The sequence below is a fragment of the Camelina sativa genome, chromosome 18 (genome assembly GCF_030686135.1).
Source record: "Camelina sativa cultivar CO46 ecotype springtype chromosome 18, ASM3068613v1".
Lineage (NCBI taxonomy): Eukaryota > Viridiplantae > Streptophyta > Magnoliopsida > Brassicales > Brassicaceae > Camelina > Camelina sativa.
In genome coordinates, this window is record NC_141897.1 from 18,530,666 (window position 1) to 18,546,742 (window position 16,077).

Sequence of the window (16,077 nt, forward strand, 5' to 3'; positions counted from 1 at the left end):
AAATTAAATAAAATATCTGGATTATTACTTTAACTAAAAGGATTCTATCTTATGAAAAGGAAAAAATCAAAGTAAAGAAAAAAAAGATAAGGTTAACAAGAATTTAAAACTTTTCTTCGAATAATTTTGTTACCAGTTTAAAACATGTGTTTTTAAAATTTTATAGATATGTGTCTTTATCCTAAAATAATTAATTTTAAAAAAATAATTAAACAAATTAAATTGAAAATTAAATTTATTTAAAATTTAAACTGTGGAATGATAAAAGTCTGGTATTTTTTTTTAACATAAGTATGAAAAATCGAATTAAGCTGTGGATTATTACTTTAACTGAAAGGGAGATCTATCTTATGAAAAGGAAAAATCAAAGTAAAGAAAAAAAAATATAAGGTTAACAAGAAAAAACTTTCCCTAGAATAATTTTTACCAGTTTTAAACATGTGTTATTTAAATTTTATAACTAAACTTTAAATATCTTAAATTCTATATATATATATGTGTCTTATCATCTAATAATTTAAGTAAAACAAAAAAATCAATAGAAAATTAAACTTATTTTAAAATTGAAACTGTGGAATGATGTAAGTATTTTTTTTTTTTTTACACAAGTATGTTATTTGGAAGAGTATACTTTGTATGGTCTCTTCTTGTATAGTTATTTTGGAAATTTGCATTTATTAACAAATAGACAAAACAAAACGCATAGATTTGCAGATTCCGGTTACCTTTAATCCCTGAAAGTTCGATATCTAACTGTTTTTCAGAATTCGAATCCATAAGCTGAGTTCTGTATAGAGAGAGGAGGATTGAACTTTGGACTACTCAAATCTGAGCATTGTTTATATTTAACAAAAGAAAACTATGTTATTGAGTATTGACCTATTCATAATGCATACAATTAGATTAGTATATTTTCGTTTCCTTAGTATAACGCAGGTTAAGCAACTTTCATTTAAAGTTCAAACTCTTTGTCTTAATGCACCGACGCCTTCAGTATATACTAAACAAACATTACAAAGAATTCAAGTAATATCGTAACTCTTCTTAGTAGTCACTGTTAAAGCATTTACAATGATTTTTTATTTTTTCTTCTATAAAAGAAATATTTTATAATAAAAGTAAATTTTCTTTCAATCTACCTCTATTTTTACCTCTAAAATAGAGATTGCTATTTTTTCTTTTATTTATAAAAAATTTTATTTTAGAGGTGAAAATAGAGGTGGATTAGAGTAAAATTCATCTTTATTATATAAATAAAAAAAAATAAGAAAAACGATAGGAGATGTCTTAGAATTGTAATGAGGGAAAAAGGTAAATTGTGTTTTTTTAAACGCGGAAACACGGTACGTAAAAAAACGTAGTTACGTCTGGGTGGGGTGATGATGAATAAATGTTTGTTTCGCAGACGTTAATGAGAAGCGATCCCAAGTACTCAACAACATACCATGTTCATTCCACGGATGCCAAACGAATAAAACGATCCACCTAAGAATATGATTTACTCACAAACAAAAAAAAACTACTTTGATATTGAGAGATTGTACCTGTATACATATGGGAAGAAAAAGATCTCAAGGGGTCCCTTTTAGAAAATTAGCGTTAGAGGAGATTAGTTACTTCTGTATCATCACAAATCTGTAAAGTAGGAACACCCACTAATAAGTAGGAACACCTGTAAAGTGTAGATTAGATTTGCGATGGAATATTTTATGTAAAATAGGTTTGTAATTATATTAGTATTAAATGAACTAGACCATAATTATTGTTTTAATACTCCAGATGTAAGCAAAGTAACCAAAACAGCGAATTAGACAGCCCAGGGAAATAATTTTTTTTGAAAAAGGGTCGGGGACTGTAATGCTGCCACGTCTACAAACAGCAAGGCTTTTTTGTAAATAATTTCAATATTTTAAAATACTTTCTGACGTGTGAAGCTCTTTTGTTCTTATTGGTGACGTGTCGGTCACGTAGAGAAACCACTGTTTACGTGTCAGTTGATCAACCGACTGAAATTACAACTTCTTCTTTTTTTCCGGACTGTTTAACTTGTTAATCACTTTGTTTTAAATCTCTGTTTGTAATTTGAATTTTCATATTCTACTATGTAAATAAAATAATCATTCCATTTTTGGTTGTTTCCTTCTTTATTAGTGTTTGAAAATATGGAACGAATGGGACATAAAGGAAAAGAATTTACTGAAAATGACATTACTAGTCTATCATTAATTAAATTAGCCTCTCTCCTACACTCCAGTCGAAACAAGCACACAATGGTAGATTGTAAAAATATTAAATATCATCGAACAATCATTTCACTCTTCAAGTACAGTTGTAAATGTAGATTAATTAGTAATACTTAATTTTGAGTATAACGTACGCAAAATTCATCATTTAAATCAATTGTAGTCGTTATACATTTATTTGCACATATATGTAACCGATATAATTATCAACCAAGTAAAGATGCAATGACCATTTCGTATCCGCCGTTTCGCTAAAGTGCAACTTTGACACCTCGTTTATTTATCAACATATGCTCATTAAGTCATTATTGTAATATAGCAATATCACCAAACCGTTCTACATAGGAAGATGGATCATCACATATGCTCATTATGGTCTACCAATATCACCAAACCGTTATACATAGAAAGAGGTGGAATGTGGGACGTTGATTATTGAATATTCATGCAATCTAATTTGGAGTTTCGGTTATGAACTAGTTATCTTCTGCTTTTCGTTGAATCATTAAGCCATCCATAAACCATCTGAAAACCTACGACTACATAAGTACACTGACTCCACTAAACCATTGGAAAAATGTACATCACCTGATGCAGTGCAGTTTACATTTACCTACAGAAAAGTCTAAGAGCAAAAGAGACTGGCTATATATGCATTTTTTATGTTGCTTAGTTTTTTTTTTTACTTTCATGAATGTTTTTAACCATGACTTTGCATTTGTAATCTATTGATTTAAAAAATAAAGATTAAAATAAACAAAAGAAAAAATATTTCCAATTCTATAAGAATTATTTCTTTTTTGGGGCAAACTACAGTAATTATTTCATCGGAGGAGAATGCTAACAAGAATAGTTAAGTTAGATGTCTTTATTATGTCATGAATTTTGTTTACACCATATCTATCCAAAATAATTAATGTTCACAACTCACAAGAGGAGAATAATAGTAAGGAAAGATCAAGATATATGCAGTCTTAAGATAAATGTCTTTATTATGTCATGAATTTTGTTTACTTCTTTCTTTTGTTTCTTTCCTCGTGTCAACGACATAATCTTCTTTTTCTTATTATTGGTCATAAAGAAATAAAGTAACTAAAGGTTTATATTCACGTCGGCCAATAGGAGAATCAATATTCCCTCTTACACGAAGCTTCTTACAAGGATATCTCTTATGAACAAACTTTATAAAAGTATGTTTACAGAACGCATGAGTGTTATAAGACATATTCGCGTGATTTGTTCAAATCAGAGAATTAATTTAGTCGTCGTAAACTCAAATATCATGTTTTATACTTTTATTAGTTGTTAACTCATATGTTAAATTAAAGTACGGTCTACTCCCTTTATATCATGATAAATGATGATTTTTTAATATTATTTTTGTATCACAAAAAATAATTTTCTGTATAATTTTTCAATTAATAATAAAAAATTATAAATTTTAAAAATCATTAAACAAGAATTTATAAATTTGATGAAATACTATTGGTTAATAATTATAAAATATTTTATTATAAATAAATAATATATTTATTGCTAAACATTCAATTTTTTTTAATTTATGTAAAAATTCTAAAACATCATCTATTACTATAAAAAACGAGTATACACCGTCAATTGTTTCTCTATTCTTGATAATTTTTCTATTTCCCACCATTTCTTCATCGTGTGTCTAATCTCAATCACGTCGTTGTCATTCATACTACTTTGGTTATGAAAATTTAAAACAAAAACAAAAGCGGGGTTAATTTCGTAATCTAGAAGAAATTATTGGTAGGATTATGATATAAAAACATACAACCATGAAATATATAATATTTTGGGACCATATAATATTAGCTCACACCCAAACATATTTAAAAAACTTTTTTCTTGTCGACTATATTTTCAAACATTTGTTATCTGTATGTTTAGAAAATATCTGATTCTTACCTACTTTTATTTCTGATCGTGATCAAGTAAACACTATATTTTCAAACATGTCCATTTGAATACGAAAAGACATGATGAAATTCCAACAACAAATGATCATTTTATTTTATTTTGGTCATTCTTGTATTCTTGCAATATTGAAATGCATTCATCATCATCTAATACCTTACAGTTGGACTAAACAATAAAACGATATTTTAGAACTAGGGGTTATTGGGGATGATATTTTGCTAATCTAAAATATAAGTGTATATAACCCATCGAACAGCTGATTAACAAAATTTAAGCATAGTGTTCATCATTTGAATTGGCCAAATAAATTTTTTTTTTTTTTTTTTTACTTTTTAACTATATTTATAACAATAAGTTACAAGTCTAATAATGTAATGATTTGTCCGAAAATCTAAATAGATCTTTCTATAAAGGAGAAACAGTCAAAAAGTGTTTTGGAATCAGAAGTTTTGAAGAGTAAGAAGGTGGATTCGGTAAAGCCCAATACCATTCAAATGACGAAGCCCACCAAACCCAATACTGAGCAACGGTCGGATAAGAAAAAAGAGAAAGCTTCCTGCAACCAACCTATTGCTAAAGCAAAAGCAGTGAGTTGTAACAAAGGACTGCAGATAGAGACAAAGAACAAGTTTGACGTCCTTAGCCTCATTTGTGATGGTGACAACTGTCCAAATGATTAAGGTCCTATGTATAAATAGAGTCTAACCATCCTTGTAAACATTTTAAGAGAGTATGCAATAACAAACAAAAGAACTTTCTTCATATTATCTTAATTCTCTATATGGTATCAGAGCCATGACATTGTCCACTAAGCTCTATTCACAACCAGTGATAAACATCACTAATTGTGTTACTGTGAAACTTACAGAGAGAAACTATCTGCTCTGGAAGTCTCACTTCGAATCGTTCCTATGTGGTCAAGGGCTCCTAGGGTTCATCAATGGCTCAACCCCACGTTCTGCATCTGCTACCAAATCCGACAACACACCAAATCCAGCTTACCATGCCTGGATCCGCTCAGATCAAGTTGTAAGAGCTTGGCTTCTTGGTTCGCTAACAGAAGATATCCTCACAGAAGTTGTCAACACAACAACATCTCAAGAGGTATGGAATTTCTTGGCTGGTCACTTTAATAAGGTCTCATCTGCTAGGTTGTTTGGTCTGCAACGAAAGTTACAGAATACTGAAAAGAAAGAGAAACCTATGCTAGAATACTTGAAAGATCTTAAGAGTGTCTGTGAGCAACTAGCCTCGGTAGGAAGTCCTGTTAGTGAGAGAATGACAATCTTTGCTGCTTTAAATGGTCTAAATCGTGAGTATGAACCGATAAAAACTTCGATTGAGGGTACCCTGGATGCTACTCCATCACCTACTCTCGACGATGTGATCCCTCATCTGACAGCTTATCATGATCGCCTCATGTCGTACAATGAAGAATCAAACATCACTCCTCACTTGGCGTTTAACTCTCAGCGGTTTGATGGGTCTTCCTACAACAACAGAGGACGAGGAAACTCACAACGATCTAGAGGAAGAGGCGGATATTCTACCAGAGCCAGAGGATTCCACCAGCAAATGTCTTCCTCCTCGAGCTCATCAGGGTATTCTACTGACAACAACCGACCAATTTGTCAGATATGTGGAAAGGAGGGACATGTAGCAGCAAAGTGTTGGCACCGCTTTGACAACAACTATCAGTCACCACTCCCTGCAGCTTTAGCCGCACTGTGCATCACTGATGTCACAGATCAAGGAGGTCACGAGTGGGTTCCAGATAGTGGTGCCACTGCTCACATCACCAGTTCCCCTGTTCACCTGCAACAGTCACGTCAATACACTCGGAGTGACACTATCATGCTTGGAGATGGAAATTTCTTTCCAATCACACACACTGGTACTGCTGTTCTTCCAACAACAACATGTACTTTACCACTTAAAGATGTTCTAGTAGCTCCTGGTATAGCAAAATCTTTGTTGTCTGTTTCTAAACTTACAACATATTACCCTTGCTCCATTAAGTTTGATTCTGATGATGTTCTTATTAAGGAGAAGACAACAAAGAAGCTTCTCACTTTGGGTCCACATCTTAATGGATTGTACACGCTCAAGCATCAATCGTTCCAAGCATTCTACTCATCACGACAACATGCAACGTCTGATGAAGTGTGGCATAGACGTCTTGGACATCCTAACAACAAGATCATGGAACAGTTAATCAAGAATAAAGCTATAGTCATCAATAAAAGTACCAAGCATGTATGTGAGGGATGTCATCTTGGGAAAAGTAGTCATCTTCCTTTTTCAGATTCTCAGTTTGTTGCAACTAGGCCATTAGAAAGGGTTCATTGTGATTTTTGGGGTCCTTCCCCAGTTACATCTGGTCAAAGGCTTCAGATATTATGTAATCCTGATTGACAATGGGTCTAGATATTGTTGGTTTTATCCATTGAAAAATAAATCAGACTTTTATTCTACATTCTGCAATTTTCAGAAGCTTGTTGAAAACCAGTTTGGCTGCAAAATTAAAATGTTTCAGTGTGATGGTGGTGGCGAGTTCACAAACAAACAGTTTCTTAATCATCTGAGTCAGTGTGGTATCCAGCAACCCATTTCCTGCCCCTACACTCCTCAACAAAATGGACTTGCAAAAAGAAAGCACAAACACATTACTGAACTAGGTCTCTCCATGATGTTCAGCAGCAAAGTTCCTCAGCAATTCTGGGTAGAAGCCTTCTTCACAGCAAATTTTCTGAGTAATATCCTCCCCACTACAGCTCTAACTGACAATCAAAGTCCCCATGAGAAGCTCTATCAATCCCCTCCAGTTTACACAGCCTTAAGGACATTTGGCTGCACTTGTTATCCAACTCTCAGGGACTATGCAGGAAACAAATTTGATCCAAGATCTCTCCGCTGTGTCTTCTTGGGCTACAACATCAAATACAAATGATATATATGCTTGTATCCACCCACAGGGAGGATCTACATCAGTCGCCATGTTCTGTTTAATGAGTATGAGTTCCCATTTTCTGACATATACAAACATCTTCACAACAAAGGAGGATCAAAGCTCCTACAAGCATGGCAACAAAGTTTCCAATTTCATCAACCACCGTCTGCTCCAACTCAAGTCTCTTCACAGTCTAAACAAAGTCAGACACTGTTCTCTGATGAAGATTTTCCTCCTTTGAGTCGTACCACAGTTGCAACAACTATCAAACCTGTGAATGTGACAAGTAATGAAGTTGTAACAATTGATGCAGACACTCATGTTCCTCAAGAAGGATCAAAGTCCATCGAAGATACACAAAGAAATGCAGATACTCCTATTCCGCAAGAAGGATCAGAGTCCATCGAAGATACACAAAGAAATGCAGATACTCCTTTTCCGCAAGAAGAATCAGAGTCCATCGAAGATACATAATCAACTATAGAGAACAAACAAAGGGAGAACCAACAATCTCAGTCCACACATTCAATGCAAACAAGATCGCAATCAGGAGTACGAAAGCCTAATCCTCGTTATGCCCTGCTCACTCTCAAAGCTTCTTATCCAAAACCCAAGACTGTAACAGAGGCTTTAAAGGATGAAGGGTGGACTGATGCAATGACAGAGGAGATTGATAACTGCAAAGAAACAAACACGTTCTCCCTTGTACCACCTGAACCGGACATGAACATTATCGGTTGTAAATGGGTATTTCGAACAAAGCTGAAGTCAGATGGTTCCCTTGATAAGCTACGAGCAAGACTTGTGGCAAAAGGGTTTCACCAAGAAGAAGGTGTTGACTACTTCGAGACCTACAATCCAGTTGTAAGAACCGCAACAGTTCGCCTTGTTCTCCATGCTGCCACAATAATGCAGTGGGAACTCAAGCAATTGGACGTCAAAAACGCCTTCTTACATGGTGATCTCACTGAAGATGTATACATGCTTCAACCACCATGCTTTTTTTACAAGACTAAACCAGATCATGTTTGGAAACTTCACAAATCTCTCTATGGACTCAAGCAATCACCAAGAGCATGGTATGATAAGTTCAGTACATTCTTACTGGATTTTGGCTTTTTTTTGTAATATGCAAGATCCCTCTCTGTTCATATACGATAAAGGCTCCGACATGCTTCTGCTATTACTATATGTTGACGATATGGTGATTACCGGTAGCAACACAGCTCTTCTCAACAAACTCCTGGACAGTATGAATCAAGCTTTCAGAATGAAAGATCTTAGCCAACTTCAATACTTCTTGGGAATACAAGCAACTCACCATAAAGATGGATTGTTCCTTTCACAACAGAAATATGCAGAGGATCTTCTCTAAGTAGCTGGCATGTTTGATTGTGCTCCTATGCCTACACCTCTACCAGAACAACTCAATCAAGTGCCACATCAGAAGGAACTCTTTTCTAATCCAACCTATTTCAGGAGTTTGGCTGGAAAATTGCAGTATCTTACTCTAACAAGACTTGATATCCAGTTTGCAGTGAATTTTGTCTGTCAAAAGATGCATGCCCCTACCATGTCTGACTTCCATCTGCTCAAAAGAATCCTCAGATACATCAAGGGGACTGCAAGAATGGGTATCTTCTTCAACAAAAACACCAATTTCAAGCTAAACGCTTACAATGACAGTAGTCATTCTGACTGTAAAGAAACCAGGAGGTCCACAACAAGCTACTACACTTATCTTGGCAAAAATATCATCTTTTGGTCTTCCAAACGACAGTCCTCAGTCTCCAAGAGCTCGACTGAAGCCGAGTACAAATCACTGTCAGAAACCGCTTCAGAGTTAGCTTGGATCAGCAACATGCTTCGGGTCTTACGCATTCCTCAACCAGAAACTCCTGAGCTCTACGGTGACAATCTTTCCTCCATATATCTCGCTGCTAATCCAGTCTTCCACTCTCGAACTAAGCATTTTGAAACACACTATCACTATGTTCGTGAGAGAGTAGCAATGGGAGCTTTGATCGTCAATCACGTACCAGCACATCTTCAAATTGTCGACATATTCACAAAGTCTCTTCCACTTCGACCTTTTGCAGAGCTAAGACACAAACTTGGTGTGGTTTTGCCACCCGCACTAAGTTTGCAGGGGAGTATAAAGGAGAAACAGTCAAAAACTGTTTTGGAATCAGATGTTTTGAAGAATAAGAAGGTGGGTTCGATAAAGCCCAATACCATTCAAATGACGAAGCCCACCAAACCCAATACTGAGCAACGATCGGATAAGAAGAAGGAGAAAGCTTCCTGCAACCAACCTATTGCTAAAGCAAAAACAGTAAGCTATAACAAAGAACTACAGATAAAGACAAAGAACAAATTTGACGTTTTTAGCCTCATTTGTGATGGTGACAACTGTCCAAATGATTAGGGCTACAATATCTTAGTCATATGTATAAATAGAATCTCACTATCCTTGTAAACATTTTAAGAGAGTAAGCAATAACAAACAAAAAAAACTTTCTTTGTATTATCTTAATTTTCTATACTCTCCACTATTGATATTTAATGAAATATTGCAAGAGAATCTAAAATTTTAAGAATAACTGGAATTTGAGGTAAATATCCTTATCAACAACTAACTGCAACAACTTAATTTTGTCAAAAGGAAAGAAAAACACAACTTCAAGCATTGGATGCTTTCTCTGTTCATTACAACATCGAACGAAAATGGTTATAAGCATGAAGTTAAGTTAAAGAACCGACCGACACAAAAATAATATTTTCTATTGCGATGGTTGTTATAAAACGAATCGAATAACAAATTTTCAGTGATTAATTAGTGAGATTATTTATATTATAAAGGCAAAAACAACACTTTGCCTAATCAAAACGCAAGAGACAACATAATAAAGGATACGTCTCTTTAAGTTCTTACTTATCTCAATGCTCTCTCAACTAAATTTGATCAGAAAGAATAGAATAAAGCACACAACTCACAAATCAAGTCATTAGCAAAATTACATGTGCATAACAAAATACGAGGAGACGAATTGAACAAAATATTAAGAGTACAGATTGGTTAGAAAAAGCAAATTGACAACAACATCAAAAAAAAAAAAAAAAACCCCGTCTATGTCGGCCTAAAGTATACTATTAGTCAAGTACAACAAATATCTGTTTATGTCGGCTTACAATAAAATTTTATCAATTAACAAAAAGTCTCATCAACTCTTGGAGACTTTGGACTTTAACCAAACCGAATAGATTTTAAAAAGTTGACCGGATATTGATTAATCTCAACAACGGTTTACCTAGAAATCATGGTGTTAAGTGTTAACTATAATCACGGTTTAAAAGTAAACCGGACTCAAGAAGAACGATTACTTGTTCGACATAACCGTCCGGTTTGGTTTTGAAAGTACATATTGACTCCATCCCTTTTTCTTTTTGAGCAAAAACACAGTCGAGAGTTTATAAGACAACAATCTTCCTATTTAATTTAGTGAACAAAGAAACTGAAACTGAAACCGAATCATGTTGTTATGACTAGTATCAAATGCGAGGATAAACAGAGACACAAAACTTGAGCCCTTTTTCCGGGTATTGAAATGATCACAGCAAAAGACAAAAAAAAAAGAGAGGTAAAGATAAAATCAAAAGAGAAGCAAGCAGTGTACTTATCAATCAGTCTTTCTCTTCGTCTGAGTTTTCAAACTTAATCGAATGTGACTGAAGATCGATCTGTCCTCCTCTGTAGCTTCCTCGTTTCTTCTTCGTCTTCTCATGTCGGAAATCCCTAAACCAAAAAACAAAAGCCAAAATTTACGAGATCGAAGACATGAACCTATATCGGTTTCTTTATTTTTATCCTATATATTTGATATAGAACAGGTACAAAGGCTGAGGAAAATATAGGGTTTTACTTAGGTTATGAATTTTCAAATCCGAACTAACCAAACCAAAACAAACCTTCTAAGACCCTCGTTGTCAAAGAGTAATTCTAGATATATATAATAAGTTCAAAGGGTGGAGAGCACTACCTTCCTCTCACTTGCCCTAGAATCTCTTGAGCTTTAAGACCATAACCATCCTTGGCATTAGGCTACAAGAAAGAGCACCAAACTTCAATAAAGGCATTGCTAAAACAAAGATTGCTATACAAGGAGCGATGGAGATTATATGATACCAGTCCATAATACGAGTTGTCTTTCAGCCTCTCGTCAGTGAACACAACTTCGTCAGCGTTCACTCTCTGAAATGGTTTCTTCGGCTGTAAAAAAGTTCAAAACACACATCAGTACACGATCTCTAATCCCAAATAAAAAAAAATTGGGTGCAAACACGGTCACCTCTTTTGAGTTAGAAAGCCCTTTTCCTGACTTCTGATTTGTTGATTTCGCTTCGGTTTTCTCAGCATTCCCGTTTTCCTGAATGTCAGTCTGCTTAACAGGTGTTTCTTGAACACCCTTGTCCTCTTCCACTACTTTCTCTTCCTTTTTCCTACGTTTTGATTCTTCATCATCATCCTCAGTCTCTTCTTTAGTCTCCTCAGGCTCTGATCTTTTCCGTTTCTTAGAAACTTTCTCCTTATCATCATCATCATCATCATCAGCCTCCACAGATTTAGACTTCTTTTTCTTCTTCTTTTTCTCTTTCAACCCCTCTTCGACCTCAGCAACAGTCTCTTTAACCTTCTCCTCCTCAGCCACCTCCACCTTTGTTTCCTTCTTCTTCTTCTTCTTCTTTTTCTCCTTCTTTACATCCTCTACACCTTCAACTGCATTCGCCTCGGTAATTCCATTCACAGCAGCTTCTTGATCTCTGCAACACACAAAGACAATAAAAGCCAAATTGATAAGGCTCAACATGACTAATGATGCAATGTAACTAAAACTCAGCAAGAACATAATGTTACATATGAAGTAAGCGAAACAACTTACTTCTTCTTGTTCAAAAACTCGCTGAAAATTTCCTCTAGATCAGGTAAAGTAGTGGAGTTCAACTCCTTCTTCTGCAACATTAACATAAAGAGAGCAAATTCAAGTAAGAAAACCTATGCTATATCACCAAAAGGATCAATTTCATAGTTTCTACGGCGTTGCAACCAACAGTAGCTAAAGAGTAGTCTTTTCTCTTAGAAAAATCGAAAATTGTATGTATCCCAAGTGAAAATCGAATGTACAAACCTCGATTTCAGCTTCGGAGAGCAATTTCTTGAAGCATTTGGAAAACCCAGATCGCTCCAAGAACTGAGCAACCGAACGGAGAAGAAGAGCCTTCTGGTCCGATTCCAAACTCGAGGTTTTGCTCTCGCTACCCATATCTAGTCTAGAGATCAATACTTAGGCGAGGCAGGAAAGCTTAAGAGAGATGGGTTTAGAGGAGGCTTTGCTGCTGCTAGGGTTTTGGACTTTGATTTTGTGCTCACGACTAATTTGTTCGGAATTATTAGGGTTTTGTTTTTTTTTCGGGAGCGTGCCAAATTAAACCCGACCCGGATTCTATACCCGGTTTGTTTAATCATTACTAGACTTTAGGCCCAATGGGTCATAACAAAAGGTAAAAGAGCCCAATGGGCAAATAGCATAATACAAAATCTTGGGAGATTATTAGTGACAATTTGTCTCTAATCAATACAGCTATGATCTCTCTCTCTTTCTTGAAAGTGTGTATACAGTTTAAAAATAGACAAGTATCTGAGCACCTTTTTCTCTCAGAGATTCTTTGTAAATTTCTCAAACACTATATATGGAAACTTCTATACATTTTACATTGCGTATAGACAAATGTTTTCTAGAAGAATACTACTATCAGAGAAATTGAAACTTGACACTTTGTTGGCCAAAAAATACATGTATGTATAGCATTTTAGATAATTCTCTTTATCTTTTCAATACCAAAAATAAATAACAAGAATAGTATAATTTTATTTTGTTTGGAGAAAAGAAAAGTAGTAACTAGTAAGTACTGTTATAGTAATCAAACAGATAAATATATTGCACATAATTTTCATCATTAATTAAGTTTAACATTTTGATAGTGAAATTTGTTAAAACTGAGAGTTATTACGTTAGTGCTCATGTCCATGTTTTTCTTCGTCGAAGACAGACACGATACTGGCGAAGTTACAGTGATGGTTACATTAATAATGTGACACCGGTGACAAGCCCTTGTTTGTTCATTCCTTGTCGAAAACAAGTTTTTGTTTTCTCTCCTTTGCCACTTGATTTTCTAAAGTTAAGATATTGAATTTTCTTGTTGCAGCTACGAAGTAATAATATAAATGTACACGCTTCGGAAATAAATACGACTTTGGCCCACCCTTACGTATGTATACAACTTCTTTCTACCTAATCTTATCATATGCGCTTAACAATGTAAAACGTTTAGGACATTTCTCATAAAGATAATATACTGTATGTACGTATATTCTTAACACACTAGATCATTTACTAGGAAAATAAGATAAATTGTTCAAATATTTTAAATCTAGGAAAAAATCAGTCTGGTACAATATTGTAGTTTGTTTTTATAGAAATCTTAGACTATATATTCGAGTTCCCCAACGAATAACACTTATACTATTACTCTGTAGGAAATAGTAAAACCAGCTTTTACGATGAAACTGTGTTGCTACAAAGAGCAAACCGTTGACCGTTCACGAATAAGGATGTTACATGTATCCATAAACTTAGAGAGCAAAAAAATAGCAAATTTGTACTTAAACTATTGAAAAGATGCCTATAAAATCTAAACAAAATAGAATGATATGGAAGTGTTGTTTTAGTTCGTGATCTCGGTTATATATATTAAAAAAAAAATGAATTAATTGACATAAGCTATAGTATAGAGATATAATGGCTGTTTATGTTATATATTTGTTCAGTAGATATATATAGATAAGAGCTGTTTATAACCCCCAAAAATAAGAGATGTTCTTTCCCTTTCCCTGTTTTATTTGCTTTTGAAACGTTCAGACAATTCAGTTTTGATTTCTGACTAAAAAACAACATAAATCACTGTCCACTGATGTCATAGTGCATGTGACGGAATCAGTTGTGATCTTTTTCTCCCTGCGTCTCATAAATAAGTCACGAGCGAATACTACTTAAAACCTCATAATTCTGAATCTCATACTTTTTCCTTAAACTATTCACATATTTTTATAATTAACAGATTCGCAATCGTAACGATCAATTATTAGATCAACTAGTGATGCCATGCGACACTACTACGTACGATATATATATGCTGTATGCAAGTACACAATCATGTTTTTTTTTTTTGAAATGAAAAATCATGTTTTGACTCCCCCATAATCTTAATTATCCTCAAACTTAGGAATTGAATAACGTTTAATGAAACCTATCAACGTTAAAATTGATATGCATATCAAAAGTGTGTTGATGCTATTAATGTGCATTAATCATTTGAATGTGTGAATGTAATGTCGTTTACGTAATTAATATAGCCACCATTCAAAACCAACTTGGGGTCCAATATCTAATACTATATCTTGAACCCCGAATTAAGCCTATATTTCTCCATGTCGTCATATTTGTTATATTTTCCACGCGACAAAATCCAACTGGACCGGTCCAGAATCGCTATAGAACTGAAGATCAGGCCGATTGGCACCCGTACTTGCATGCAAAATTATTATTATCTGCTTTCATGTAGGAAGTAGTATATCAAATTAGTTGCAAGATCGATCGTAGAGAGTATATAAACATTACTGGTTCGAATATTTGATCGTAATGCTGTAAAAGAAGAAATTGCGACAACAATTACACCAAACTTGAGATTTCATCATTACATTTAGAAACTTTATTACATATAATATCCCATTACATTAAACTTTGACCGACTTAAGAAGACACTCGAAGCCAAAGGAAAAAGTACATCAAGTTTGGATCAAGAGAGTTCTACTGAACTTCTAAAAGATCAATGTCGGTTTACACGACATAGATATACTAACCGTACCAAGAACCACCGACTAAAATTATTTTTTCTTAATTACAACACTAATTTATTTACTTTAATTATCAAAAAAGGGAAATTAAATAAAAATAATATTAATTAGTTCAATGATACAAAACGAGACGACGATCGCAAGAAGAACACAAGTACTTTCTCTTGATCTTGAAACAAAGAGGAACGAAACAGAACATCCATTTTCTTTCGACATCAAGCATTTGCACCTTACCTCCACAATACGGACACGATCCAGGTGCTTGTTGCCTCCCTAACTCTATCTCTTCCTCATCACATAAACACACCAGACACATTGTTTTTGATCTCCCTCTCAGATCTGATTCTTATCTCTCTCTTTTTTTATTTTCTGGAGAAGTTTTAGTTTTGTAGAAATTTGTTTTGTTTTCTGTAATGGGTTTAATTTTTTTTGGGAGAACTCTTTTTTGCTTACTTTTTCTGAGAAACTTCTTTGGAGACTTATATTGAAGAGAAGATTTGAAGATTTTTTTTTTTTTTTTTTTTTTTGAAGTCGCAAAAATGGGATTATAGTTGGGGGGGGGGGGGGGGGGTGCATGAACGAGACTTTTATAGAGGAAAAGAGGAAAAAAACGGCTTTGCTTTTTGCCCGTTTGATTATTTTACTCACTTTTTTGGTTAGCCTTGTATTGTATATTTTTACTATTTAAAATATGATGTATTTGCTGACTTAATTATTTGTCAGATTGGTCAATTACTTTCAAAGCAAAACATTAAAAAATTCGAGTATACTTACCTGGAATATGCGTTTATTCTTGTTACTTAATTCATCTTTTCTTTAAGTGATTTGTGATTTAATTGAATGTACATATACTTTAGGGGTATAATATAACAGTTACGGAAACTCTGTTATTTTTTCTATAAAATGAATATTGAAACGTAGACTTGTTTATGGGTGTCAAAACTAATACACTATCGTTGCATTGATAA

At 34.1% G+C, this 16,077-nt stretch overlaps 2 protein-coding genes across 2 annotated transcripts; both read right to left on the reverse strand.

Annotated features, from left to right (window-relative positions):
• Positions 1–10,607: 10,607 nt before the first annotated feature.
• LOC104761787 (uncharacterized) lies at positions 10,608–12,610 on the reverse strand. The gene is made up of 6 exons (XM_010484908.3): positions 12,324–12,610; positions 12,078–12,148; positions 11,487–11,958; positions 11,324–11,407; positions 11,178–11,239; positions 10,608–10,933 (listed from the first exon to the last, which is right to left on the reverse strand). Exons 1-6 carry the CDS (start codon positions 12,456–12,458, stop codon positions 10,822–10,824), a joined length of 936 nt encoding a protein of 311 aa, XP_010483210.1. The 5' UTR covers positions 12,459–12,610; the 3' UTR covers positions 10,608–10,821.
• Positions 12,611–14,924: 2,314 nt separating this feature from the next.
• On the reverse strand, positions 14,925–15,665 carry LOC104761788 (uncharacterized). The gene has a single exon (XM_010484909.3). The coding sequence runs from the start codon at positions 15,423–15,425 to the stop codon at positions 15,222–15,224; it is 204 nt and encodes a 67-aa protein (XP_010483211.1). The 5' UTR covers positions 15,426–15,665; the 3' UTR covers positions 14,925–15,221.
• Between the last annotated feature and the right edge of the window lie 412 nt (positions 15,666–16,077).